The 25,137-nt window shown below is 43.0% G+C and overlaps 1 protein-coding gene and 1 long non-coding RNA gene across 4 annotated transcripts in view; one reads left to right on the forward strand and one right to left on the reverse strand.

The window, feature by feature from the left end:
- Positions 1 to 4,348: 4,348 nt before the first annotated feature.
- On the forward strand, positions 4,349 to 22,840 carry ZNF354B (zinc finger protein 354B). 3 transcript variants are annotated; one of them, XM_055301756.1, is made up of 5 exons: positions 4,349 to 4,481; positions 5,555 to 5,640; positions 9,930 to 10,056; positions 10,824 to 10,919; positions 20,761 to 22,840. In XM_055301756.1, the coding sequence occupies exons 2-5, from the start codon at positions 5,608 to 5,610 to the stop codon at positions 22,338 to 22,340; spliced, it is 1,836 nt and encodes a 611-aa protein (XP_055157731.1). In that variant the 5' UTR covers positions 4,349 to 4,481; positions 5,555 to 5,607; the 3' UTR covers positions 22,341 to 22,840. The 3 variants fall into 3 exon arrangements, with proteins under 3 accessions (XP_055157731.1, XP_055157729.1, XP_055157730.1); XM_055301754.1 differs by lacking the exon at positions 4,349 to 4,481 and having other exon boundaries at positions 4,528 to 5,633; XM_055301755.1 differs by lacking the exons at positions 4,349 to 4,481; positions 9,930 to 10,056; positions 10,824 to 10,919 and having other exon boundaries at positions 4,663 to 5,640.
- The window catches only part of LOC129494752 (uncharacterized), a 65,621-nt gene continuing 50,474 nt past the window's right edge, over positions 9,991 to 25,137 (reverse strand). The window contains exon 4 of the long non-coding RNA XR_008661398.1: positions 9,991 to 10,071. This is a non-coding gene — a long non-coding RNA (uncharacterized LOC129494752). The remainder of the gene's footprint in view (positions 10,072 to 25,137) is intronic.

A 25,137-nucleotide genomic window follows, 5' to 3' on the forward strand; every position in this document is an offset into this window, starting at 1 on the left:
GAAATTTACCATCCTATTTTTAAGTGTATAGTTCAGTGGTTTTAAATTCATAACGTGCAACCATCACCACCATCCATCTCTAGAACTCTTCATCCTGCAAAACTAAAACTCTATACCAGTTAAAAATTAACTCCCCTTTCCCCTGGCAGTCACCATTCTACTTTCCATAGTGTAAGTAGAATTACACACTATTTATCTTTTTGACTGGCTTATTACAGTAGCAAGTTTTCTTAAAAATTATTATTCTTATCTAAAAATGAAAAACAAAAATGAAAAATCTTGAGACAGAGTTAGTATCTAGCCTACTGTGAGCCATTTTATTAATGTGAGACAAAGGATTTTTAGTTTGTTTTCAGTTTTCCTCCTTCTTGTCCTCTTGTGTCTCTCTTCCAGCCTTCTCAAGGGTCACTCTAACATTTTCATAATTCCATCTTGATTTATGCTGTGTTTTAGAGTACATCACTTGATATAGTTTTTTTCTTTTTTTTTTTTTTGTGGTTGCTCGAGATACAACAGTATACATACATGATTTAGCAGTCAGCCAAGTACAGAAACCCTACTTCCATTTAGGATCTTTTGCCTCCCCATTTTAAAAATATAATTGTCTTAAGTATTCCCACTGTGTATATGGAGAACATCAAACGGTGTTATTTTTACTTCAATTATCATGTCTGATGTAAGAAACTCTTAAGTTTATTTTATAAGGATAGTCTATTTTATAATATCCCTATTTTTTCATATTCTGATGTTCTTTTCTTTCAGCAGTTTCAAGACTTTGTTGTTAACATTTACTTTTAGGGTATTTCCTTTAGTTTTCCCTTAAGGGTAGGTTTGCTGGGGCACCTGGGTGGCTCAGCCGATTAAGTGGCTGCGATGATACCCTGTGTTTGGGCTCTCTGCTCAGTGGGGAGTCTGCTTCTCCCCCTTCTCTCACTCTTGCTCTCTCTCTGTCTCAAATAAATAAAATATTTTTAAAAGGGGAGGTAGGTTTGCTGACAATACTCTGTAGTTACCTTTTGAAATGTCTTTATTTCCCTTTTATTCCTGAATGATATGTTCACTGGATAGAGATTCATCACTGAGAGTTCCTTTAGTTCCACTTGAGAAAAATATGCAACTTCCTCTGGCTTCCATGATTCAAATGGAGGTGGGAGGGTGGTTTCTCTACTGGTGATTGATTGAAGGTAGATGGGTATTACCAATCTGTTAGGCCACGCTTTTCCAGGTTTTGAATAAGGGAAATAGGCTTAGATCTTTTTTGGTCTGTGTCTATCAGAGGTTCCGGCATGGAAGCTTCTGGAACATATTAGCTGAAAGATAGAGGTGGTGAGAAGGAAAAAAAAAAAAAAAGGAATTTACCACCATGTTACTCCTCATCCCTGAAGTTCTCACAGTTTGCCTTCTCCTTTTCACATTTTGGAGTCTTCCAATGCTTGTTGATTCATGCCCAGAGTTTTTTAAGTTTTAAGAGGGATGACCTAGGAGGAATAGTGGTCATCTGCTTAGGCTCAAAACCCCTGATATAGAGTTTTTCCCAACATTTTATCATGAAATATTTCAAACACAAAGTAAAGTCGAAAGAATTTTATAGTCAACACTCATATACCATCACCTAGATTCTACTACTAATATGAGAATGGGTATTATATTAGGGTGAATGTTTTCACCCTAGGTGAAATGTTTTCAGGGGTATTCTCTTTATAATTATGTGTACTTATTGGATTACATGTTCTAATTGCCCTTCTGTATATTTTGCATTTTGAAAAGTATGGAAAATATGATTCTATTTTTGTTTCAGACACACCAGTATGTGTAAGCACACACAATAACATGTATGAATAGATGTAATCAGTGTTTATGAATATTTCTTCATTCCACATAGTATGTGTAAATTTCTTATGATTTTATTTTCACACTCAGGTAAACAAAGCACTTTTCTCTTTACAAAAATAATGCATATTCAAAATGAAAATTGAAAACTTCAATAAAGTACATACACAATACATGTGAGATCAAGTTGACTGAGCAATATGATCAATAAATATGGTATCATATTTAATTTCACAAATACTCAAAATCATATATAAAAATGGAGACCCGGGATCGAGTCCCATGTCAGGTTCCCTGCATGGAGCCTGCTTCTCCCTCTGCCTGTGTCTCTGCCTCTCTCTCTCTCTCTCTCTGTGTGTCTCTCATGAATAAATAAAATTTTAAAACAAAATAAAAAATTTAAAAAATTTTGCCCTATTGAATAAACAAGAGTTGTTTTTTAAAATATTTTATTTTTTAAAAATATTATTTATTTGAGATAGAGAGAGAGAGAGAAAAGCAGGCTCCATACTGGGAGCCCGACGTGGGACTCAATCCTGGGTCTCCAGGATCACACCCTGTGCTGAAGGTGGCGCTAAACCGCTAAGCCACCGGGGCTGCCCTAAAAGATTTTATTTATTTATTCATGACACAGAGAGAGAGGCAGAGACACAGGCAGAGGGAGAAGCAGGCTCCATGCAGGGAGCCCGATGTGGGACTCAATCCCGGGACTCCAGGATCACGCCCTGAGCCAAAGGCTTAATGGCTGAGCCACCCAGGCATCCCAAAAGAGTTTTTTTTTTTTTTTTAAAGGATTAAAAAACAAAACAAAACCAAAAAAACCCAGAGTAGGCATGAGTGCTAGGCACAGCACATATTATTGCCATCTGCTTACAGTTGTAAGATTGTAAGATCTCCCAGGAAGGCAACTAGGCAATGGGCTTAGAATACCACCAGTCCTTGATCCAGTAATTCTTTTTTTTTTAATTTTTTATTTATTTATTTTTATTTATTTATGATAGGCACACAGTGAGAGAGAGAGAGAGGCAGAGACATAGGCAGAGGGAGAAGCAGGCTCCATGCACCGGGAGCCCGACGTGGGATTCGATCCCGGGTCTCCAGGATCGCGCCCTGGGCAAAAGGCAGGCGCTAAACCGCTGCGCCACCCAGGGATCCCCTTGATCCAGTAATTCAATTCAAGAATTTTAAACTATAAAAAAAAAAATCTCCAAAGATATAGGTACAGGGGTTGAGCATCCACCTTTGGTTCAGGTGTGATCCTGGGGTCCTGGGATCCAGTCCCGCATCAGGCTTCCCACTGGGAGCCTGCTTCTCCCTCTGCCTGTGTCTCTGCCTCTCTGTGTCTCTCATGAATCAATAAATAATATCTTTAAAAAACAAAAAGATATAGGTACAAGAATATTAACGGAGCAAAACAAACAAACAAACAACCTGGAAATAATATAACAGGTGTTAAATAAGCTTAGTTTAGTGAGACTCAATCCGGGATTCTGGGATCACGCCCTGAGCCCAAGAAAGACGCTCAACCGCTGAACCACCCAGGCCTCCCTAGTTAAATGTATTTAACTAAAAAATGTAATTAGAATGGAATGCACTGAAGCCATTCAAAACATTACCGAGGGAGAGTATATATTGGCAAATTCAAATGTTCAAGGCACATTCATAAGTGGGGGAAAAAACTGAAATAGGTTACAACTGCTGTTGCAAGATCCCATTCTGATAGAAGGAGGTCAGCAGCGATGGAGCGATTGACGTGGAGTGCAACGCGCCGTGGAAGAGGCTCACCAAAACGCTAACCACTTCTGTGCGGTGGCGTCAGGTGCATTCTTCTTCTACTTTTTTCTATTTATAAAGCCTTCTGGAAGGGACATGCTCCCCTAGGGAAAAGAAAAGAGAGCATCTGCTTCTCCGAGCCTGCAGTGCCCCTCGCCTGCTTCTCGGGGGAGGCTGCCAGGGGACCCCATCACCCTGCGTTCCTTTCACTTTTCCCCATAACGCTTATCATCTAAAACATTAAATAATTATGTTCACAGCTTACTGTCTGCTCCCTACCAACCCTCCAAAGAAGTTCTCGAAATCTATTACCTTTGTTCACTGACTGGTTCCCAACCGCTTAGGCAGCGCTTGCCTCAAGAAGGTTCTCGAAACACTCTGCCTAAATGACTGAAGGGTAATTGGGTTTTTCTCGGCGGTTGTCTACTTACCTTACTATCATTTATGCAGATGCCGAGCCACAAGAAACACCGTCCTCAACGCACCTCCGTTTCCTTCGCTGGAAACGCGCAGCCACAGACTGACTTCCCAGCCCGAGGGCCGTGACCGCGTGCCCGGAAGCGGCAGCTGGCCACCTGACAGCATGCCCGGCCCCGCCTCGCCTCACGCCGGAAGTAGCGGAGAACTACACTTCCCAGAAGGCCTGGGGCCTCGCCTGGACTACATTCCCCAGAGGTGTTAGCGGCCGTCCCTAACACGCGCGCTGCCCCGCCTCTCTGGACGCCCGGCTTCTGCGGACAGCGAGCAGCCGCTCGGGCATCGCCCCGGCGGGGGCAGTCCCGGCACCAAGCTGCTGTCCGCCGGGGCAGTGTCGGCGCCTCCGGCTGCGGAGCACGGCCGAGGAGGCGCAGCCCCCGGGACCCCGAGACCTGGGCGAGGTGAGCGGCGGAGTGTGGGCGGAATGCCGGCCGGAGGGAGGACCGGGGCCTCGGGAGGATGCGGCGCCGGGGCGCGGGGCACAGGCCCGAGAACCGCGCGCGGGGCCTTTGTGGGCGCGGGCGGACCGAGGGCCGGGCTGCGCCGACGTGCCCGCCTGCCCCGCTCCGGCCGCCCGCGGACGCGCCCCTGACCGCGGCAGGTCGCGCGCTTGTCCCCGCTGGCCCAGGCCCGGCCACCCTCCTGCCCCCTGCGGGCCCGAGCCCGGGGCGCTCCCTGCCGGGCCCGGCCGGCGCTTGGATTTGCTACCGGCTGTCGGTGAGCGGGAGGGACCGTGTTTCCGCCCCTCCTCGGCGCCTGTCCTCCCGGGCTGCGGGCTCCGAGACGTGCTTTCTCCCAGAAGTGAGTTGCCGCCTCCCGCGCCCTCCCGCGCCCTCCCGCGCCCTCCCCCCGCGGCAGAGCTGACCTGGAACGCACGTGTTCGGGTTCAGTGCCCGCTCCTCGGACGGCGGCCCTCGGGCCGGCGCAGGGACACTGCTGTCAGCCCTTCCCGAAGCACTTCTTTCCAAAAACCTGGAGGGAGGTTCCCTGACAGGAGGAGGAGAAGGTGGGTGGGGACAGCTCGAGCTGCAGAAAAGTTGTCCCCTGCAGGCGGTGAGGTGAGAGCAGGTGCTCTGGAGGCGCAGGTGCGGATCCCGCGCGCCGTCGCCGGCGGTGTGCGCTGGGGCCAGTGGCTCCCACTCTGCCCTCAGTTTCCTGATCTGCGAAGTAGGCGCGCTGACAAGTGCGGCGGGTGGGGGAGGTTCAGGGAGCCGCCGCTGCCGCTGCCGCTGCCGCTGCTGTAGCTGGAGTCCCAGGTCCTATTTCTCCGAGCCACGGGGGCAAGAGTTGGGGCCGGGACCATGGAGGGCTGGCCCTTGTCTCTGGGCTTGTCTGCCCCCAGCTCCGTCTGGCTTCCCCCTCTGAGGGCACGAGGCGTCATTCTCGGGGGGTGTAAGGATTTCGGAGCCGGTGATTCCCAGGAGTGGAAAGCAGAAGGGGCTTCTCCCTCCTGGCTCCCTTTTTCCTCTTTCAGATCCGCCTCCTGGAGACTCCACCCACCCTTGGGGAAGAGCCCAGAAAGAAGATATGGCTATTGGACAGAGAGAAGCAAGGTCTCGAGTGAGTTCATTGCCATCTCAGGCCTTAGAGATGATGATAGATAGATAGATAGATAGATAGATAGATAGATAGATAGATAGGTTGACAGATTGATTGATTGACTTAGTTGCTTGCTTAACCACCCTCAAACTGAAGTTCTCTACTCAGTACAGCTTTCTGCAGGATTGTTGCGCAAGGCCCTTTCCCTTGGCAGAGCTGGTCCGCCTGGCGGATGCTGGATTCTGTAGGGAATGCTTACCTCCTTCCCCACCAATCCATGTCTCGTATTTCTCCTTTCATTTCCTAACAGAGGCACAAAAATGCACACCTGGCAGCTGCTTTCTGGCCCTGCTTCCTAGGCTCGCCCTCGTCTCCCTCCTACCCTTGGCTTTTCTTGAGGATACCTTCCCTAGGCTTCAACAATCCATCGTTGTTAGGTTTTTATCTTCCCTTTTTACTTTGCCTCTAAGCTCTCTTGGAAACTGTTCTTGACCGGCCATGTTCATCCTTATGTTGTTGGAAACGGGAGGGGCCCCGTCCCAGTGAGCCCCTGCATCAACAGGGAATAGCTGTGCTGGAGGGGACACAGTTGGAGAGATCTCCTGACTGTGGGGGCAGAGAGAAGACTCTCCAGGAGACAGCAGGGAGGGGGTTTGTGGGATATTACGAGTGGAGAGGCAGGGTCTCCAGTGGGTAAGAAGCAGGGCTTTGAGCCAGACTGCTGGGCTTGAACCCATTTCCTCAGTGGTTGTTTGTGGGCCTTGGACAAATAGCTCCGTCTCTCTATGCCCATTCCTCACCTGGACATTGGGAATAGCAAGCATGCCCTCCCTGTAGGCTGGGTGAGAGGATCAGGTGAGTGAGTGCATGGGAAGTGTTTAATCAGGGCCGGGCACTGGCAGGCAGATGCTCCTCATGTGGTTGTGGGAGCAGAATGATGTGACTAGTAATAATACCATTAGTGCTGACAGGTGGGAACTGCTGTACCGTGTCCTAGGATGTGTCCTTTCATTGCTCTTCTTCATCTGACGGTAACAGTTCCTATCATTGGGGGTCGGCCTGAGGGCTTTGCCTTTGTTCTCACTCTCACTCTCACGCCAGACAGCAGTTATCATCCCCATTTCACATATGAGCAAACCGAGGCTCAGAGATGTCCGGTAACTTGAATTCAAACCCAGTGTGTCTGGCCTCTGGGTCCACGCTCGTTACTGCTTAGCCATTCCCCTGGTGCCCCTTTCAGAAACTGGGGCAAACTAGCCCGGTGTCCCAGAGGTCTTCACTGTGATGTTGGGTTTGGAGCTTATGGGATGTGGCGGTGGTGGATCTTCAGGCCAGAGCCGGCCAGTGCACATCTAGGCTGCTTTTTTTCTGAAGCTTTCCTCTTCCATTCCAGCAGAGCCATGTTGCTCTCTTCTTGCCCAGAATCTTCTCCATCCCTGCAAGGGAGTGGATCCATGTGGCATTCTCTCTAACCTCACCTGCTCCTGGATGTCAGTACTGCGTGGGCTGGTGTGTAAAACTCAGGGACAGGGCTTTGAAGACCAGAGAGTGAATATGCTGAGGGCCAAGTAAAAAGAAAATATTGTTGTGCTGCCTCTTCTGCTGATAAAGTATGTGGCCTGGGGTCTTGACTTCCCTGGACCTTCTGGTCCTCAACTCTAAAATGAGGATTGAACTGGGAGATGGTGTATGGTACTGTCCAGCTACAACTTTTCTTTCTTTGATCAAATTATTTAATGCGTTTATCTTGTCTGCCAGTTAAAATGTAAATTCTTTTGAGGGCTAAGATTATTTCTTATACTCCCCCCATGTGCCAATAAATTATATATTTATAATTTAAATTATGAATTAAAATTTCAGAGCATAAAAAATATATACGTAAAGAAGAACGTGAAATGAATATATAGAGATAGTCACTGTCACCTCTTTGGGATATGTCCATTAGACTCATTTTCTGCTCACCATTGTTTTTTATTTATGTATCTATATGTACACATATACACATTTTTTTTTTTACCATTTTAACTTTTTTAGCTTGAGAAAATATACATAACGTAGCATTTACTACTTTAACCTTTTGGGTGTATAACTGAATGGCATTGAGTACATTCACATTGTTGTGCACCTATCACCACTACCTATCTCCATTATATAGATGGTCTCATTTATTTCTTAACTCTATGAGCTAGACATCAAGAGGCAGTTTTGCAGAGTGGTTAAGAATGGAGCTTTGGATCTCCTCTGGATTGAAATTCTACTTCCACCCCTAACCAGCTGTGATATTGTGATATATAACATGAAATAATGTATATTTGGTCTTTGGGTTTTCACCCCTGTTCCTGGCACATAGGAAATTATAAGGGTTTGGAAAACTAAGTGATTAGTAATATTTGGCTTTTGTTCTTTTTTTTTTTTTTTAATTTTTTTTTATTTACTTATGATAGTCACAGAGAGAGAGAGAGAGGCAGAGACACAGGCAGAGGGAGAAGCAGGCTCCATGCACCGGGAGCCTGACGTGGGACTCGATCCCGGATCTCCAGGATCGCACCCTGGGCCAAAGGCAGGCGCCAAACCGCTGCGCCACCCAGGGATCCCTTGGCTTTTGTTCTTGAAAAACTTCAGAGCGATAAAGGTGAAATGGGTGTGTTTTCTTATTCATAACGAACCATTTTGACTAAGCCAGAGTTGATAGGAATGAGGTAACTTTTGGAATGCCCCTAAGGATCTGAGCTGGTTGGCAGGGGAACCAACCTTGATTCGAGTGTTGGAACTTTCAGGCCTTCCACCCCATCCCAGGGGCTAGTCTTGCCTACACAGTGGTCAGTGACTTAATCCATTGTGTCTATGCAATGAAGCCTCCAAAAGACCCCAAGGGGACAGGGTTCAAAGGGCTTTTGGGTTGGTAAATACTTGTAGGGGGAAAGTGGTGCATCCAGAGATGACATAGAAGCCCCGCCTGCCTTCCCACATACCTTGCCAAATGCATCTCTTCCATCTGGCTATTCCTGAGTTACATCCTTCTATAATAAACCAGTAATCTAGTAAGGAAATGCTTCCCTACCCTGTGGCACTTTCCTGCATTTGCCACATGAGCAAATTAATTCAACCCAAGGAAGGAGTTGTAGAAACCTCCAGTTCATAGCCGGTTGGTCAGAAGCATAGGTAACAACCTGGACTTGGGATTGGCATCTGAAGTTGGGGCAGTCTTGTGGTGGGACTGAGCCCTTAACCTGTGGGATCTGACCCTCTCTCCAGGTAGATGGTATGAGAATTAAGTCAAATTTAGGACACCTAGCTGTTGTCACACAGTTGCTTGGGGTGTGGAAAATCCACGTCCGGTGTCAGAAGTAAAGTAGTATGGTAGTATTGACGGTAGACACACAGGAGGAATGAGTTTTCCTCTATGCCAGCTGTTTGATGTGGACAAATTTCTCTTTGTTTTTTTCCTGTATAAAATGGGGGCATAATAGTACCTATTTTATAGGATCGGTGTGAAGATAGATGTTTACAGTAACAGTTAATATAAATCTCTAGGAACAGTACTTGGTCTAGAGATAGCATTCAATAAATGATAGCTGTTTTAATTTTCCATTATTACTGTCCTCTGTCTTCAGTATGCCTTAAGTTAGTTGACCTAGCCTGCATCAGTGATTATTTGGGTTATGTTTTTTTGCAATCACTAACAGGATTATAAATACCCTTGGATGTGCGTTTTGGGGGCACTGTTAATTATGATACAAATACAGTAATTGATAAGTTAACAGATATGCACATTTTAAAGCTTTAAATAGGTATTGTCGAACTGTCATCAGAAAGATTATTCTAATCAACACTCCCACCAGTGGTCTTAATTCCTCCTCATGTCTCCTTAGAGTGGTTAACTATAAGGGCCTGGTTAATACTTCATGCTGCTCAGTGTAGGTATTTGTCGCCGGCTGATGGTTCATTAAAAAAATGACCTCAAACCTTCAAAACCAGAATGACAACAGAAGCATTTCATGGGGTTGCCTGGGTGGCTCAGTCAGTTAAGTGTCTGCCTTCAGCTCAGGTCATGATCTCAGAGTCCTGGGATTGAGCCACCAGGAGGCGCTCCCTGCTCAGTGGGGAGTCTGCTTCTCCCTCTCCCTCTGCTTCTCACCACCACTCCAGCTTTCTCTCTCTCTCTCTAATAAATCTTTAAAAACAAAGAAGAAGCAGCAGCAGCAGCATTTCATAGCAGCCCACCCACCCCATACCCCTACCCCCACTGCTCCCTTCTTTAGTCTGTGTGATGGGAGGACCTGGTGAGCTGGGATGGCTTGTCATTATAGATGTCAGTGACCTTCGAGGACGTGGCTGTGCTCTTTACCCGGGATGAGTGGAGGAAGCTGGGTCCTTCTCAGAGACACGTGTACCAGGAAGTGATGCTGGAGAACTACAGTAACCTGGTCTCCTTGGGTAAGGCAATTTTCCCTGTAGATGACAAAGTCAGAAGTTAGCATAAGACAGCACCTGCTTCCCTGGGTAAAAGCCATAGGTCATCAGGAACTTGTAGCTGAATTTTGCATTAGGATTCTACACGTTATAAATTAAAAAATAAATTAAAAATAAATATTTAAAACTCTTTCCCCCTTACAGGGATCTGTCCCATCCATGGGACAGGTGACATACTTGCATGTTGGAGACTCCCTCATAGTTCAGGCAGTGCTTTCCTGCTCTGATTTTCCATGATTTTGTTTGCTCAGCTCACAGCAGAGGGCATCCCTCAACCATCTTCATTAACCTGCCACCAGCCCTTCCCAATTCTCTTTTCCAGCCTGACAAACATTGTAGAGTCCATCTTTGAGAGACAGTCAGATAGTGCTTTCTCGTTTTAAATAGAGGACGTGGTACACAGTATCTTGGTACATAGGTACCTGTCTATAAACATTTAGTCTGAACATCTAATAACATGTGCCCTCTTCTATAGAAGGCCATCAGTACTCCAGGAATCAAAGCTGCATGTTTATTGTATTTCTCTAACATACAGCTAATTATTGCACAACCACAGGTCCTACAGGTCCCTTGCCCTTCCCCTTACACACACCCCACATGTCATTGGGCACAGAGTGACCACCAACCCCTGAATTTTCCATTCAGATCTGTGGTGCCTCTTTGAGTCATAACAAAACGATGTCTTTTTTCTTTCTTTCCTTTTTTTTTTGTGGGGGGGGGGCTATGAGCAGGACTCCTGTTTTCCAAACCAAAAGTGATCTCCCTGTTGCAGCGAGGTGAAGATCCCTGGAAGGTGGAGAAAGAAAGTCCTGGAGGCCCCTCCCTAGGTGAGTGGGTGGGCCTGAGGCGCCCAAGAAACCGGTGTGGGCAGCAGTCTGGGTAGAAAGTGGATGGCGCAGCTTGGAGAGGTCAGTGGGGAAAGTTTCTTCTGGCCTGTCGTCAAGAGGTGGTGGAGAGGGGACACTCAGGCCCCAGGTGCGAGCTTCCTCTGATTCTGTGGTGATCGCTGCTTCCCAGATGATCTGCCCTCATTTGTTCCTGTTTTCAGAAGAGGGCTGCACATCGGGTACTCAGCAGCAAACTGTGTTTAAGGACTGGCAGAGAATGATCCTGACTGAGGTTTAGGGTGTGTGTGAGAGGAGCTGAGAAAGGAAAGGGTGTGGAGAGGCAGCAGGACCCGCGTCCCAGCGTGCTTTGACAGGAATGTTGTAGATAGGACCATCCCATGGAAATGAAGGCTTTTAAGCAGCAGACTGATGTTTTTGTTATTTTAGAAAAATTGGCTTCAATCTGAAACAATGTAAATGTCTTTCGATAAGGGCACGGCTGGGCTGGCCAGTCCCTGCCCCTGCATCGAGTGCCACAGTCAAAAAGAGAGCATGCTGGTGTGGACTGTGTTGTGGGGCAGGTGGGCAAGCCCCAGCTGAGACGGCAGCGCTGATGCGGAGGGAGAGTATGTGGCTGCTTGTGTATGACTGTGTGGAGGTGCAGACAGAAAGGGCAGGGGACACACCTCGGCTGCTTCCAGTACTTCTGCTCGGAATGGGATCTAGAAGCGGCGGGATCAAAGAATGTCCTTTGGTTATGTGTAACCTTAACATTTCATAGAGAATATGTTCATGAAGGCCTGACGTAATTTGAATTTAATAGAATGGTCACTTTGGAAGCACTGTGGGGGATGCATGTAAAGTGAGGGATCCCTGATGTGGAACCTTCCCAGAGACACTTGCAGTAAGGTAGGTGGGATGTTTCTAGGGTGTGCAGCGGGGTCTGGGAGGGAAGCGGATGGGCCCCTGTTTACGGGTGTAGGCCGAGGGCACTGGGGGGTGACTCTCACTTGAGATGGGAGTGGCATGCCCAGGTAGAGGTGTAGGTGGGCGGCTGTATGAGGTCTGCAGGGACTCGAAGGGAGGTCAGGGAGCCGTCAGGTACACAGGTGGCATCTGACCTCAAGCTGACCAGGAGAGGGCACAGAGCAGAGGACAGGATCCCTCCCCATGTAGGAGGTGGGTTAGGGAAGAAGAACCTGGCTGTGCCCGAGAAGTCATCAGAGGAGACAGAGGAGGGACAGTGGTCCTGGGAGTTGGGGACAGAGAGCTGAGGAGTGTGAGAGGATCCAGGTCACACCTGCACCCACTGCTTTCCTGCCCCATAGTGAACGGTGCATGAGCTTCATGCTGGGCCCTGGTGGTGTGATCTTGGACAAAGGACACAGGTCCTGCCAGCCGGGGGTCATGGTGGAGTGGGGAGACGAGTGATCGTGCACAGAGCGCATGCGGGTTTCAGCATGATCCCACAGGGGAGACACTGCGTGGCATAGCACTGCAGCAGGAGGGCCAGCATGGAGACCTGGGGATGCAGGCTGTCGTCCAGGCCCAGGAATAGACTGTGTGAGCCCAGGGAAAGGAAACCAGCCTGTACTGCTGGGAGCCAGGGGAGAGGGGCAGGGACCCGATCCCACTGAGCCAGGGATCCCGGATGCAGGATGCTGTCTGGGTCTGAGAGGCAGGCAGGGAGCCTGAGGAGTGGGAATAGCCTGGCTAAGGCTCCCGGTTCACACCCTGCTGAGATCTGCCTGTGGGGAGCTGCTGGCACGGGAGTGGGAACTTGTCCCAGCTGCTGTCTGGTCCTGACGCGGCAGTGATGGCTGGTCATCCCATGGGCCCCACTGAGAAGCTGGGGGGTGGGCGGTCCCCAAGCACCCAGGACAGGAGAGCTTCCTTCCCACCCAACATTGAGGTTTTTGCTGTGGGAACTACCCTTGCCTGTCCATCTGTCTTTGTAACTCTGGTTTGGGAGAAAGACACGAAGCATGTGGAAGGTGGTCAAGGTCGCACAGGAGGCCACACCAGGGCGCCAGCAGAGCGTCAGCAGGGGCTTCAGTCACTTGGGGCACCCGAGTGGAGGCTGGACCAACGATGGGAAGAAGAGAGGAAGGGGTCCTTCCCTGTCCTCTGGCCCAGGGAGCCTTTGATCAATGGATGACTTTCTCTCTGACTGAAGCAAGTGCTCTTTGGGTTTAGGGGAATGTAAAGTGTACCTGGAGTCCAAAGCTGTCTGGAGAGGTGCTGGGGCCTCTGGGTGATGGGGTTAGAGTCCCCAGGGAGCCTCCTCTCAGGTTTAGGGAGATGTTTGAGGGCGGCCATGGGTGGGCGTCTGAGGGAAGGAAGGTCATCACTCTGACCAGCAGTGCGTTTTTCTGGAAGCGATGTACCTCCCCTTTCCTCAGAGATGGGGGTCACATGGGTCGCACTGGGAGTGCTGCACCCCTGCGGAGAGTCCCTCTGCCTGGACTAGGGGCCTCAGAACAGCTTCTTCTCCTGAGGGCAGCTCATTCCCTGTGAGCACAGAGGGAGGGGCCAGCATGTTCTGGAAGTACTTCAGCTTCTTCCCTGGACCAGAACCCGAACCCACCCTTTGCACAGCCAAGGACAGAAAAGACTGTGCTCCCTGGGCAGGGCTGGAACCTCTAGCAGCCTCCAAATGTCCTTTGAAAAAAAAAAAATTCAAAACTATTCACAAATAGGAAAAACAGAGGAAAGAAAAACAAATGGTCACCCCCGCATGTATATGTTTTGAATTGAGAGCTGGAAGGAGATGGCACGAAGGGTGTGTGTCTCCTCAGAGTCTCTTAAGAGCACAAGTGAGGTGGCCCTTTTCTCAAAGACTTGTAACAAGGTGATTAAACCAGCTTGTACACAGCGAGTTTGCTCTACACTCATATGTGGAAATATTCTTGAAATCTACAAGTTAAAAATGCAAATAGCCTCAAGTGAAAATGTGTTTTTCTTTCACATCATTTTGTCCTCCTTTGTCATTAAGTGCAAGAAGCCTGGTAGGGGGATTGTCCCTGTGCTGTGTGGTCAGCTGATGGGTCACCTGGGGGCTGCCCCCACCCCTGCACAGAAGGTGGTCTGTCTTTTTCTAATTAGCACAGAGGTGTTGGCCTTTGCAGCCAAGTGACCCAGCAGGTGGTGGTTTTAAGAGTGAACCTTTTAGGAGGTGCTTGGTTGGAATCTCTAGTATGTTTGGGTCAGTCTTGTCCTTGTCCTCTGCCTTCCCCCCACCCCCACCCAGACTCCTGCCTGGTCCTGCACCTCCCTCCTGCCACTAGCCTCTTTTCTGTAGCTGCCAGAATGCTTTATTAAAAGGGAAATCAGGTTGTCTCACTCCCCTTCACAAAACCTGGTTTCCTTCTTGATTTTTACATTTCAAAGAGATGGCTCCTAGGATCTGAAATAAAATATCCTTGGTTTGCACCTGGGTGGCTCATTTGGTTTAGGGGTTAATTATCTGACTCTTGATCTCAGCCCAGGTCTCCACCTCAGGGCTGTGAATTCCAGTGGAGCCCAGTGTGGAGCCTACTTAAACACAAAAACATCCTTGGGTTACAATGTTCACAGAGGCTTTACCAGGTGTATATACATTTCATATCAAACTATCCTTCCTACAGAGAGATATCCTTCTTTCTTTCTCTCTTTGTTTCTCTTTTTCTTTCCTCCTTTCCTTCCTCCCTCCTTCCCTTCCTTACCTCAGTATAATTCACATACAGGGTTATATTAGTTTCAGGTGTACAATATAGTGATTTAACACTTCCATACAGTACTTGGTGCTCATCATGGTAAGTGTATTTTAATTCCCATCAACTGTTTCTCTGCATCCCCCACCCACTTCCCACCTGGTAACCATTAGTTCTCTAGAGTTAAGTCTGTTTTTTCATGTGTCTTTGTTTTTGATGGATAGCAGGTTCTGTATGTATCCATTCAATCCAGTTGGCTTATTGTGTTGTTCAAGTCCCTTATTTATTCTTTATATCTGGTGGTTCTATTCCCTATTGAATAGAGTATTATAGTCTCCAAGTATTATAAGACTATTTCTGCCTTCAATTTTGTTCATTTTTGCTTCATGAGCTTTGAGGATGTGTTATTAAGTATGTAAATGTTTATAACTGTAATGCCTTCTTACTGAATGGAAACTTTTTATGAATATACATCATCCTTCTTTGTCTCTTATAACTTGTTTTCTAAAGTTTATTTTGTCTGATACTAATATAGCCACTCCAACTATCTTTTGGTACTTCTGTTTTCATTAAGTATCTTTCCATCGTCTCACTTTCAACCTATTTGTGTCTTTGGATCTAAAGTGAATCTTTTTTTTTTAATTTTTATTTATTTATGATAGTCACAGAGAGAGAGAGAGAGAGAGAGGCAGAGACACAGGCAGAGGGAGAAGCAGGCTCCATGCACCGGGAGCCCGATGTGGGATTCGATCCTGGGTCTCCAGGATCGCGCCCCGGGCCAAAGGCAGGTGCCAAACCGCTGCGCCACCCAGGGATCCCTAAAGTGAATCTTATTCAAACAAAAAACAGACTCTGAAATACAGAGAACAAACTGGTGGTTACTGTGGGTGGGGAGAGGGGTGAAATAGAGAGGATCAAGAGTATACCTATTTTATGAGCAATGAGTAATGTATAGAATTGTTGACTCCTTATAGTGTATACCTAAAACTAATATACATTGTATGTTAATTATACTTCAAGAAAAAGAAAAGAAGTGAGTTTGTTACGGGTTATAGTTAGAAATGTTTTTTTTTCCCTCCATTCTGCCAATATCTGTATTTTGACTGGAGGATTAAGTTAATGTATTTATATCTGAGGTAATTACTGATAATGAGGGACCTATTTCTGCCATTTTGCTATTTGTTTTCTCTATGCCTTATGTCTTTTTGTCCCTGATTTCCTGCATTACTGTCTCCTTTTGTGTTTAGTTGATTTTTTGTAGTGAAACATTTTAATTCCTCTCCCATTTTCTTTTATATATATTATATAAGTATTTTCTTTATGGTTACCATTGGGATTATATTTAACATCCTAAACTTATTCCACTCTGATTCGAATTTATACTACCTTAAGTACAATAATGTACACAATCTCTCCTCCATCTTTATCCCCATTTAGTTACTGTTGTCACAAAATGCATCATCATAGGCTGTGTGCCTTAAAATACAGTCTAATGATTTTAAAATGCATTTGTCTTTTAAATCATGTGGAAAATAAAAAGTGGAGTTACAAGCCAAAATTACAATAATACTGGTTTTTATATTGACCATACATTTACATCCTGACTGGAGGTCTTTATGTTGTATCACTTTGCTTTGCATCCTTTCATTTTAATTTGAAGGACTCCCTTTAACAATTCTTTTTTTTTTAAATTTTTTATTTATTTATGATAGTCACACACACACACACACACAGAGAGAGAGAGAGAGGCAGAGACACAGGCAGAGGGAGAAGCAGGCTCCATGTACCGGGAGCCCGACGTGGGACTCGATCCCGGGTCTCCAGGACCGCGCCCTGGGCCAAAGGCAGGCGCTAAACCGCTGTGCCACCCAGGGATCCCCCCTTTAACAATTCTTGCAAGGCAGGTCTAGTAGTAATAAACCCCCTCAGCGTGGGATTGTCTTAATTTCTTTGTCATTTTTGAAGAATGGTTTACCAGATAGAGAATTCCGACAATACCAACTCAATACTTTCTAGCCTCCAAAGTTCCTGATGAGAAATCTGATGATCTTATTGAAGATCCCTTGTATGTGATGAGTCTTCTTTCTTTCTTGCGCTTTCAGTATTCTCTTTTTTTGGCTTTGGGTTGTGACAGTTTGGTGATGGTGTGTCTCAGTCTCTCTCAGTTTTCCTTTTTGGAGTTCATTATGCTTTATAAATTTGTAGATTCATCTTTCATATCAAATTTGGGAAGTTTCAGCCATTGTCTTCAAATGGTATCACTGCCCTTTGCCCTTTTCCTTTTCCCTTTCCCTTTCAGGATTTCCATATGCTATTTTGGTCCACCTTATGGTGTCTCACAGGTCTCTTAGGCTCTGTTCACTTTCTTCAATATTTTTTTGTTTTTCTTCCTCAGGAATTTTAAGGGCCTGTCTTTGAGTTCACTGACTCTTCTGCCTGCTGAAATCTGATTTTTTTAATCTCCTTAGTGAAATTTTTCAGTTATTGCCCTTTTCAACTCTAGAATTTCATTTTGGTTTCTTTTTGTGTTTCCTCTTTATTGATTTTTTCATTTTTTAAATCATTTTCCTGACCTTTACCCATATATTTCTTTGGCTTTCTGAGCATCTTGCAAAGTATTGTTTAAAAGTTTTGGTGGAGTATGCCACCTCTTCCTCATAGATGGTTTTTGTCTGCTTGTTGCTTTGAATGAAATGTATCTTTTTTTTTTTTTTTTGAGTGCCTTGTGATTTTTTTGGTTGTAAATTAGACATTTGAATTTTATAATGTCATAACTCTGGGAATTAGATTCTCCTCCTTCCCCAGAGTGACTTCCTTCACATATATTTCCTCCTTTTAACAAGTTATTTGATAAAGCCTCTTCCAGGCCTGAATCTCTGGACTATGACTTATTGTAGTGTCTGAACACTTTTTTTTTTAAAGATTTTATTTATTTATTCATGAGAGACAGAGAGAGAAGCATACACATAGGCAGAGGGAGAAGCAGACTCCCTGTGGGGAGCCTAATGTGAGACTCAATCCCTGAATCCCATCATGACCTGAGCTCAACCTTGGAGCCACCCAGGCATCCCATTAATACTTTCTGTCACATTAGCAAACAGCCTAGGTTTTTAGCTCCTAGAGAATCAATTGAAATATTGATCAAATTTTAGTTTTAGGGAAAAATTGGTTTGATTTCCAGCTTTATTACTATTACATATTTGAGTTTGGGCAAATCGCTTAACATCTGAGTCTAGTTTTCTCATGAAATGAAGATATTACGCTAAGTGACTGCCAAGTTTCTAGCTAGTCCTAGAGTTCTGTATTTCTAACATAATAATTTTATCATGCTGTTGCTGGGGAATATGGCTAATACTACTGAAGCTACTAATTTTATGTTGAGCTTTGAAGTCCCTAATTATTATCTTTGGAAAATATTATTTGACCTATGGTATGTTCATCAATTCAATAAAATCACTTTATAACAGGGGAAAATGGTAGTTGATTTTTTTGTTGTTGTCAGGTGTCTTTGTGCCATGAACCAGCCCGACACAATACAGTAAAGGTTTTTTTTCACGTCTCTTCTGAGTCGTTATCTTTCTCTTGGCATTTATGGCAACTTTCTAAATTTCCCACATATGCAGTTACTTTTGACTGTCCTTATCCTTATACTTAAATATGTGGTTCCCCAATGTGGGAAAAACGTAAAATGTGAGTGTGAGAGGGTAGGGGGAAGACAGGTTCTGTCCCTTAAATCCCCTCGCAGCTGCTTCAGCCAGTTGGGCAACAATGGAAGGTTTCCTTTGTGTCTTTACCTCCGTGACCACAAGCAATAATCCTGTCAGGACCCATATCTACAAATAATCGAAGAGCAAGTTTCCTGTTGTCACCTTGGTTCCTGTAAGCCGTCCAACGAGTGTTAGTACAGCTGCCTGCCATGGCGCTGGGAGCTGGGGCATGGGTAGCTGCTACTGACTGCGATGAACTACAATTTCTCAAGCAGGCTTTCCCCTAGAAGCTGCCAGCCATCAGTTAGATTCTACAGTTTGAAAATCATTGAATAGCCAAATTTTGTCAGTTCCTTTGTTGTCTAGATGGGGAGACAGAACCTTGGAATTTCCTACTCTGCCATCTTCCTTGATGTCCACTTTTTCCTTAATTCATATTTATTTTTAGAAGTTTTGGCATTTTCTTTCTTCTTTCTCAAGTAATGCTCAAGTTAACAATTTGGATAGAAGTCTCATACTTATGGAATTATTTATCATTTGGGGAAATAATTTTGATAGTTTATTTTCTACCTAGCATTGTCTTGAGTTACCCAGAAGGCTTTGATATTTCCTATTTAAATATAAGCTTTGTCATTCTGTAAGTATTCTAATTTTCTACTTAGAAAGTATTTTTTTTAAGTTAAAGTATTTTTTAAAGATCTTTTCCTTTGTATATTGATATTTTTAAATTCATGTGCCAAAACCTTTTAAAATTGCTGGTCTATTATTAGATATGACCTTGAAGAGGAAAAAGATTAATCTATGCACTCTTAATACAAAGAGCAACAGGAAGTGGAAGAAGATTTAATTTATTTCCCTATGAAAAGTTTAAACATGTATGTGTAGGTAGAGAGAATACTGTAATGAATTCTTGTGTATCCATCACCCAATTTTGACAGTTATCACTTATCATGTTTATTTCATTTATACCAGTGGTTCTGTGTGTGTAGGGGGGTGATTTTGTCATTTGTTGATGTTTTGAAACATTTTGGATTGTCACAGCTTGAAGAAGGGTGGAAGTAGGGGAAAGGCTAGGTGCTAGTGCACAGGGAAGCCCCATGACAAAGAATTACCCATGCTCAAAATCCAGCTAAAGTTAAAAAAATCCTGATTTCTATATAGGATTTAAAATATATTTACATATTTTCTTTAAAATATCTTTATATTTTTATAACATTGAGTTGTTCTATCCAAGAATTGGAGAGGCTGTTCTATTTGTTCAAGTGTACTTTAATGTCAATCAAGACTGTTTTGAAATTTTCCTCAGATAAGTTTTCTATATTTCTTATAAATCCATCTCTCTAATTTTTTGTTAGTGTCAATGAAAGTTATTGACTTCAGCATGTTACTTTTATATCCTCCTACATCACTGATAAGAGTTTTATCATTGATTTTCTAGAGTTATACAGATAGGGTATTATATCACCAGCAAATAGAGGTAGTTTTATTTCTTCATTTCCACTTTACTCATCCTTGTCACTGAACAGATTAAGGCATCTTGTATAATGATGAACAGAAGGGAAAATAATGGGCATCCTTATCTTATTTTTTTAAAAAAGATATTTTTAAGTAATCTCTACACCTAATGTGGGGCTCAAACTCAACCCCAACATCTAGAGTCACATGCTCTACCACCTGAGCCAGCCAGGCTGCCCTTGTTCTTGATCATACTGGAAATGCCTCTAGTCTTTCTTCATTAAATAGTTTACTGGTTTTAGAACTAAAATATTTTAGCATATTTTATTTTGAATGATAAAGCATATGTATTTTAGCATATTGAGGGAGTATCCCTCAATTCCAATTTTCTTGGAAGTTTTTACTATCAATAGTGCTGAATTTTTTTGAAGGCTTTCTCATTGTCTCTAAATATATTTATAATTTTCCCCCCTAGGTACATACATTATAATATACTTCAGTAGGTGGTATATTAGGGTAATGGATTGTTGAAGCTGGAAGGGGTACACAGAGGAGTTAACACTGGCACTGAGTATGAAGGCCACAGAGAAACCTGGCATGTAGGAAAAGGAGGAATGACATTCAACATTAGAAATAATTACATAAATGAGAACAATGTCATGGAAATAATGTGTAAGTCTGTCATAGGCTTTGGATACCAGACTGCACTTAATTCATTCTCTTCTAATCCTGTCTCCTCATTGATTCTCCTGTTACTCATACACTCTTGCCTTCCATAAATGAGCTTCTTTTATTCTTTCAGTCACTCTAACCCTTCTGCCCTTATCCGTTATTGTTTTATGTGTTACTTTCCTATTTTTCCCTCTTGCTAGTCTTTTCTAGCCAGAAAGCAAGCCCTTATTTAAATATCATTAATATTTATTCTTTCTACATGTTAAGTCTCAGCCCATCATGTGAATCATTAGTGGGTTTTTTTTTTTTTTCCAGGATGTAAGAGAAGTCCTAAAACTACAAAGTCAACTCAAACCCAAGATTCATCATTTCCGGGTCTAAAAAGAAAAAGACTCAAAAGGGATGAACCCTGGAATTTCATATCAGAAAAACCCTGCATATATGAAGATGGATTTAAAAAACAAAAAGACAAAAATGAAAGTTTACAAATAATTTCAATCACCCATACAAAAATCCTCACTGTAGAAAGAAGCCATAAAAACAATGACTTTAGCCAAAATTTCAGCCTGAAATCAGTCTTTGTTAAACAACAGAGGGTTGATAGAGAAAAGACACCCTCAAAATATGAAATACAAAGAAACAGTTTCAAGCAGAATTCAAACTTACTTAACCAACCAAAACTCAAAACACCAGAGAAGCGGTACAAATGTAACATATGTGAAAAAGCATTCATTCACAATTCATCCCTTCGTAAACATCAGAAAAACCACACTGGAGAAAAATTATTTAAATGTAGAGAATGTTTGAAAGCTTTCAGCCAAAGTTCAGCTCTTATTCAGCATCAAAGAACTCATACTGGAGAGAAACCCTACATTTGTAAGGAATGTGGGAAAGCCTTCAGCCATAGTGCATCCCTTTGTAAACACCTAAGAACCCACACTGTTGAGAAATCCTATAGATGCAAAGAATGCGGCAAATCCTTCAGCAGAAGGTCTGGCCTTTTTATACATCAAAAAATCCATGCTCGAGAAAACCCCCATAAATACAATCCAGGTAGGAAGGCAGCTAGCACGTCCCTCCCTGGGTATCAGAGAATTCATCTCAGGAAGAAGTCTTATTTATGTAACGAATGTGGCAACACCTTTAAGTCTAGCTCATCCCTCCGTTACCATCAGAGGATTCACACAGGAGAGAAGCCTTTTAAGTGTAGTGAGTGTGGGAGGGCCTTTAGTCAGAGTGCCTCTCTCATCCAGCATGAGAGGATTCACACTGGAGAGAAGCCCTATCGATGTAATGAATGTGGAAAAGGTTTTACTTCCATTTCACGACTCAACAGACACCGAATAATTCATACTGGTGAGAAACTGTATAACTGTAATGAATGTGGTAAAGCCTTAAGTTCCCACTCGACGCTCATCATTCATGAAAGAATTCACACGGGGGAGAAGCCGTGTAAATGTAAAGTGTGTGGGAAAGCCTTCCGACAGAGTTCAGCTCTCATTCAGCATCAGAGGATGCATACCGGAGAAAGACCCTATAAATGCAACGAGTGTGGGAAAACCTTTCGGTGTAACTCATCCCTCAGTAATCATCAGAGAATTCACACCGGAGAGAAACCATATCGATGTTTGGAATGTGGGATATCTTTTGGCCAAAGTGCTGCTCTTATTCAGCATCAAAGGATTCACACAGGAGAGAAGCCCTTTGAATGTCATACATGTGGAAAAACTTTTAGACAGAGCTCGTCACTTATTGCCCATCAGAGAATTCATACTGGAGAGAAACCGTATGAATGTAATGCATGTGGGAAACTTTTCAGCCAGAGGTCGTCCCTTACTAATCATTATAAAATCCACATCGAAGAGGATTCCTTGAAAGTAGATTTGCATGTGTGAAAGCCTTAAACCAAAGCTCAGCAGAGTATAGATACTCGAGATTGATTTAATAAATGTAATGAACATGAGAAAACTTTTCTATTTAAATTTTGTCTTTGTCAGATATTAAATTCTTAAGGATAAAAAGCTTTGACTATGTAGAAGTATCTGGAAATTTTTCATACCTGCCAGTCACTTTTTAAAACATCCCAAGACAAGGAAATCACAATGGCAATTTGAATGCAAAATCACAGTTTGGACCATTTGTAAGATAAAAGGGGTTTTTCTATCTATTTATGCAGCATTATACACTATATGTGATATGTAAAAATGAGAAAAATCTGGGTGTAGGAGTGCTGGGTTTCTCATTAGAAAGACACCAACTATTTAAGCCAGTAGCATCTTTATTAGAACTAACATTTTAGTAGCAAACAGAATTGATCTTAAAATATATGCATATGTAAGAAAATATATATATGCATATGTAGACCAAATAATAGATAAAAAAAATCTGCAAACTACCTCAGTCTCTGGAATTTGCCTTTTCCTAAATTGTTGTCAAACTTTGTGCGTGGTTTTCATTAAAAAGGAGAAATAAAATGTGTTCTCTTTTTCCTCTATTCTTTTAGTTATTTCCAAACTATATCTAACAGTCTCCCAAAATGTTTTTAAACAATTAATTTTGTTCTCATAATTACTTTTCTTTGTTGCCTTGAAGTAATTTATTATTGAACTGTACTTGCTGTGTTCTCAACAGTATGTTAATTTAAGTAGAAAAATATAAATTTTTTGGCAGTCACTTCAAGGTTAAAGTTATTAATATTTTTTTAGTTGGCTGCACAAGAAATCCTAAGAAATAATTTAAAGGACATGTCACTATGGCAAAGTCTCAAAAAGGAATCCATTTCATGAAATAAAAGCATGTATTGTGGTTTTCAAATGTTAAAAAAAATTCAGACTGCAAAGGCTCTCTCCCTGTGGGTGTCTCATGAATAAATAAATAAAATCATTTAAAAAATAATTTTATTATTTTTATTATTTTTTTAAAGATTTTATTTATTCATGAGAGACACAGAGGCAGAGACACAGGCAGAGGGAGAAGCAGGCTCCATTCAGGAAGCCCAATGTGGGACTTGATCCTGGAAATCCAGGATCACGTCCTGAGCCAAACGCAGAGGCTCAACCTCTGAGCCACCCAGGCGTCCCTTAAAAAATAATTTTAAAAGCTGCACTTTTATATGTTTGGCACCTGTTCCTTTTTGTTTTTTTAAGAAAAAAATTGCTCATGAATTAGAGTTTAAAAATTATTTAGGAAGGGGAAGAAAGCACTCATGCTATAAGAGTGATAAGCCTGAGACAGGAAAGAAATGTAAGAGTTCAACAGGTGTGTGGAGGTAGATGGAAAGGCATTCACATAAGAGAAGTTCATGCAATGACAAGGAGGCATGAGAAGGCACAATGTGCTCACTATATTACTGTAAACAGAATTTTTTAAACTTCATTTTTCAATTATTTATTATTAGTACATAGAAATACAATTGGTTTTTGTATATTGACCTATCCAGTAATTTTGATAAATTCACTTTTTTTCTAATAGCTTATTTGTATATTTTGGATTTTCTTCATACACAATCATCATCCGTAAACAATGGCCATCAGGTTTTTTCTTTTCTACTTGTAATACCTTTTAAATTTTGTTCTTACATTATAGTACCATATGGCATATGCCAGTGCAATGGTGAATACAAATAATAACATTCAGTATTTTACCATTTAATATGTTAGCTTTAATTTGTGGCTATGTGTTCTCACAATTAGCTTTAATTTGTGGATATCTCTAATCACAATAAGGACATTCCCGTATATTCCTAGTGTGCTGTGAATTTTTATCATAAATGGTAATATTATGTCATACTCATTTTCTGCTTTGGATCAAGATGATCATATTGTTTTTCTCTTCATACTTTAATGGAGAAGAACATTGACTGAATTTTTATGTTAACCAGTATCACAGTCCTGAACTAAATCCTACTTGGTCATAATACATCATCATGTGTGTATGTATGTGTGTGTGTGTACAAGATCAGGTTTCTTCCTTAATAAATACAAGCCTGAAGTGACCAAGACTGTATTCTAAGAACTCAGCACAGAGTTTTTATCATTCAAATCTGAAGAATGGGTAGAGTCCTAACACTTGGAGAGGTGTCCTAGAGGAACAGAAGACTACTGGGAGAGTGAATACAGCACCTGTAGGAACCAGTGGGGAAACCAGCCTTGCTGGTATTGGAGGGCTCCTGATAGGATAAGAGAAAAAAACAATATTGGATATGAAAGCTAGAAGTAGGTTATCAGAGACCTTGAGTGCTGTCTGAGACTGTTAATAGCTGGGATAAGATCCTTTAGATATTAAATCACTGTTGATGTTTGAGGAGCAAATGGTCATTTTGCAGACTATGTTGTCTGATGAGACCAAAGGATGATTTGATAATTTCTGGCTCATGAAACTGGCTGAAAGACTGGTTCTCAGGAGTGGGGGTTGGGAGAGTCTGTGAGAAATGTTCTCAGTGAGAAGTACTAAAAAGAACAGAGGCTGGCTTTATTCTGGATGCTTGACCATTGCCCTGTTTTTTTGCCAAATGCCACAGATGATAAAGTTCTTAAAGCTGACCACATGATATTTTTCAAAATCAAGGTGCAATTATACTTTTGAAATTAGAAGATATGATTCAGTTAGTATTGTAGGTCAGTATGTTTCAGGTTATAAAATCAAGTGTTTCAGGAACACATTTTCTAAGAGCTATACAAAAATGTTTTTTAT

The sequence above is a fragment of the Nyctereutes procyonoides genome, unplaced genomic scaffold, assembly GCF_905146905.1.
Source record: "Nyctereutes procyonoides isolate TBG_1078 unplaced genomic scaffold, NYPRO_anot_genome, whole genome shotgun sequence".
Classification (NCBI taxonomy): domain Eukaryota; kingdom Metazoa; phylum Chordata; class Mammalia; order Carnivora; family Canidae; genus Nyctereutes; species Nyctereutes procyonoides.

Excerpts from the sequence above, each read along its gene's own strand:
- ZNF354B (XM_055301754.1), top strand. The coding sequence starts at position 5,382 with ATGGAGGGCTGGCCCTTGTCTCTGGGCTTGTCTGCCCCCAGCTCCGTC. Across the intron at positions 10,057-10,823 it reads CAGTAACCTGGTCTCCTTGG|GACTCCTGTTTTCCAAACCA; the intron begins GTAAGGCAATTT and ends GGCTATGAGCAG. Across the intron at positions 10,920-20,760 it reads TCCTGGAGGCCCCTCCCTAG|GATGTAAGAGAAGTCCTAAA; the intron begins GTGAGTGGGTGG and ends TTTTTTTTCCAG.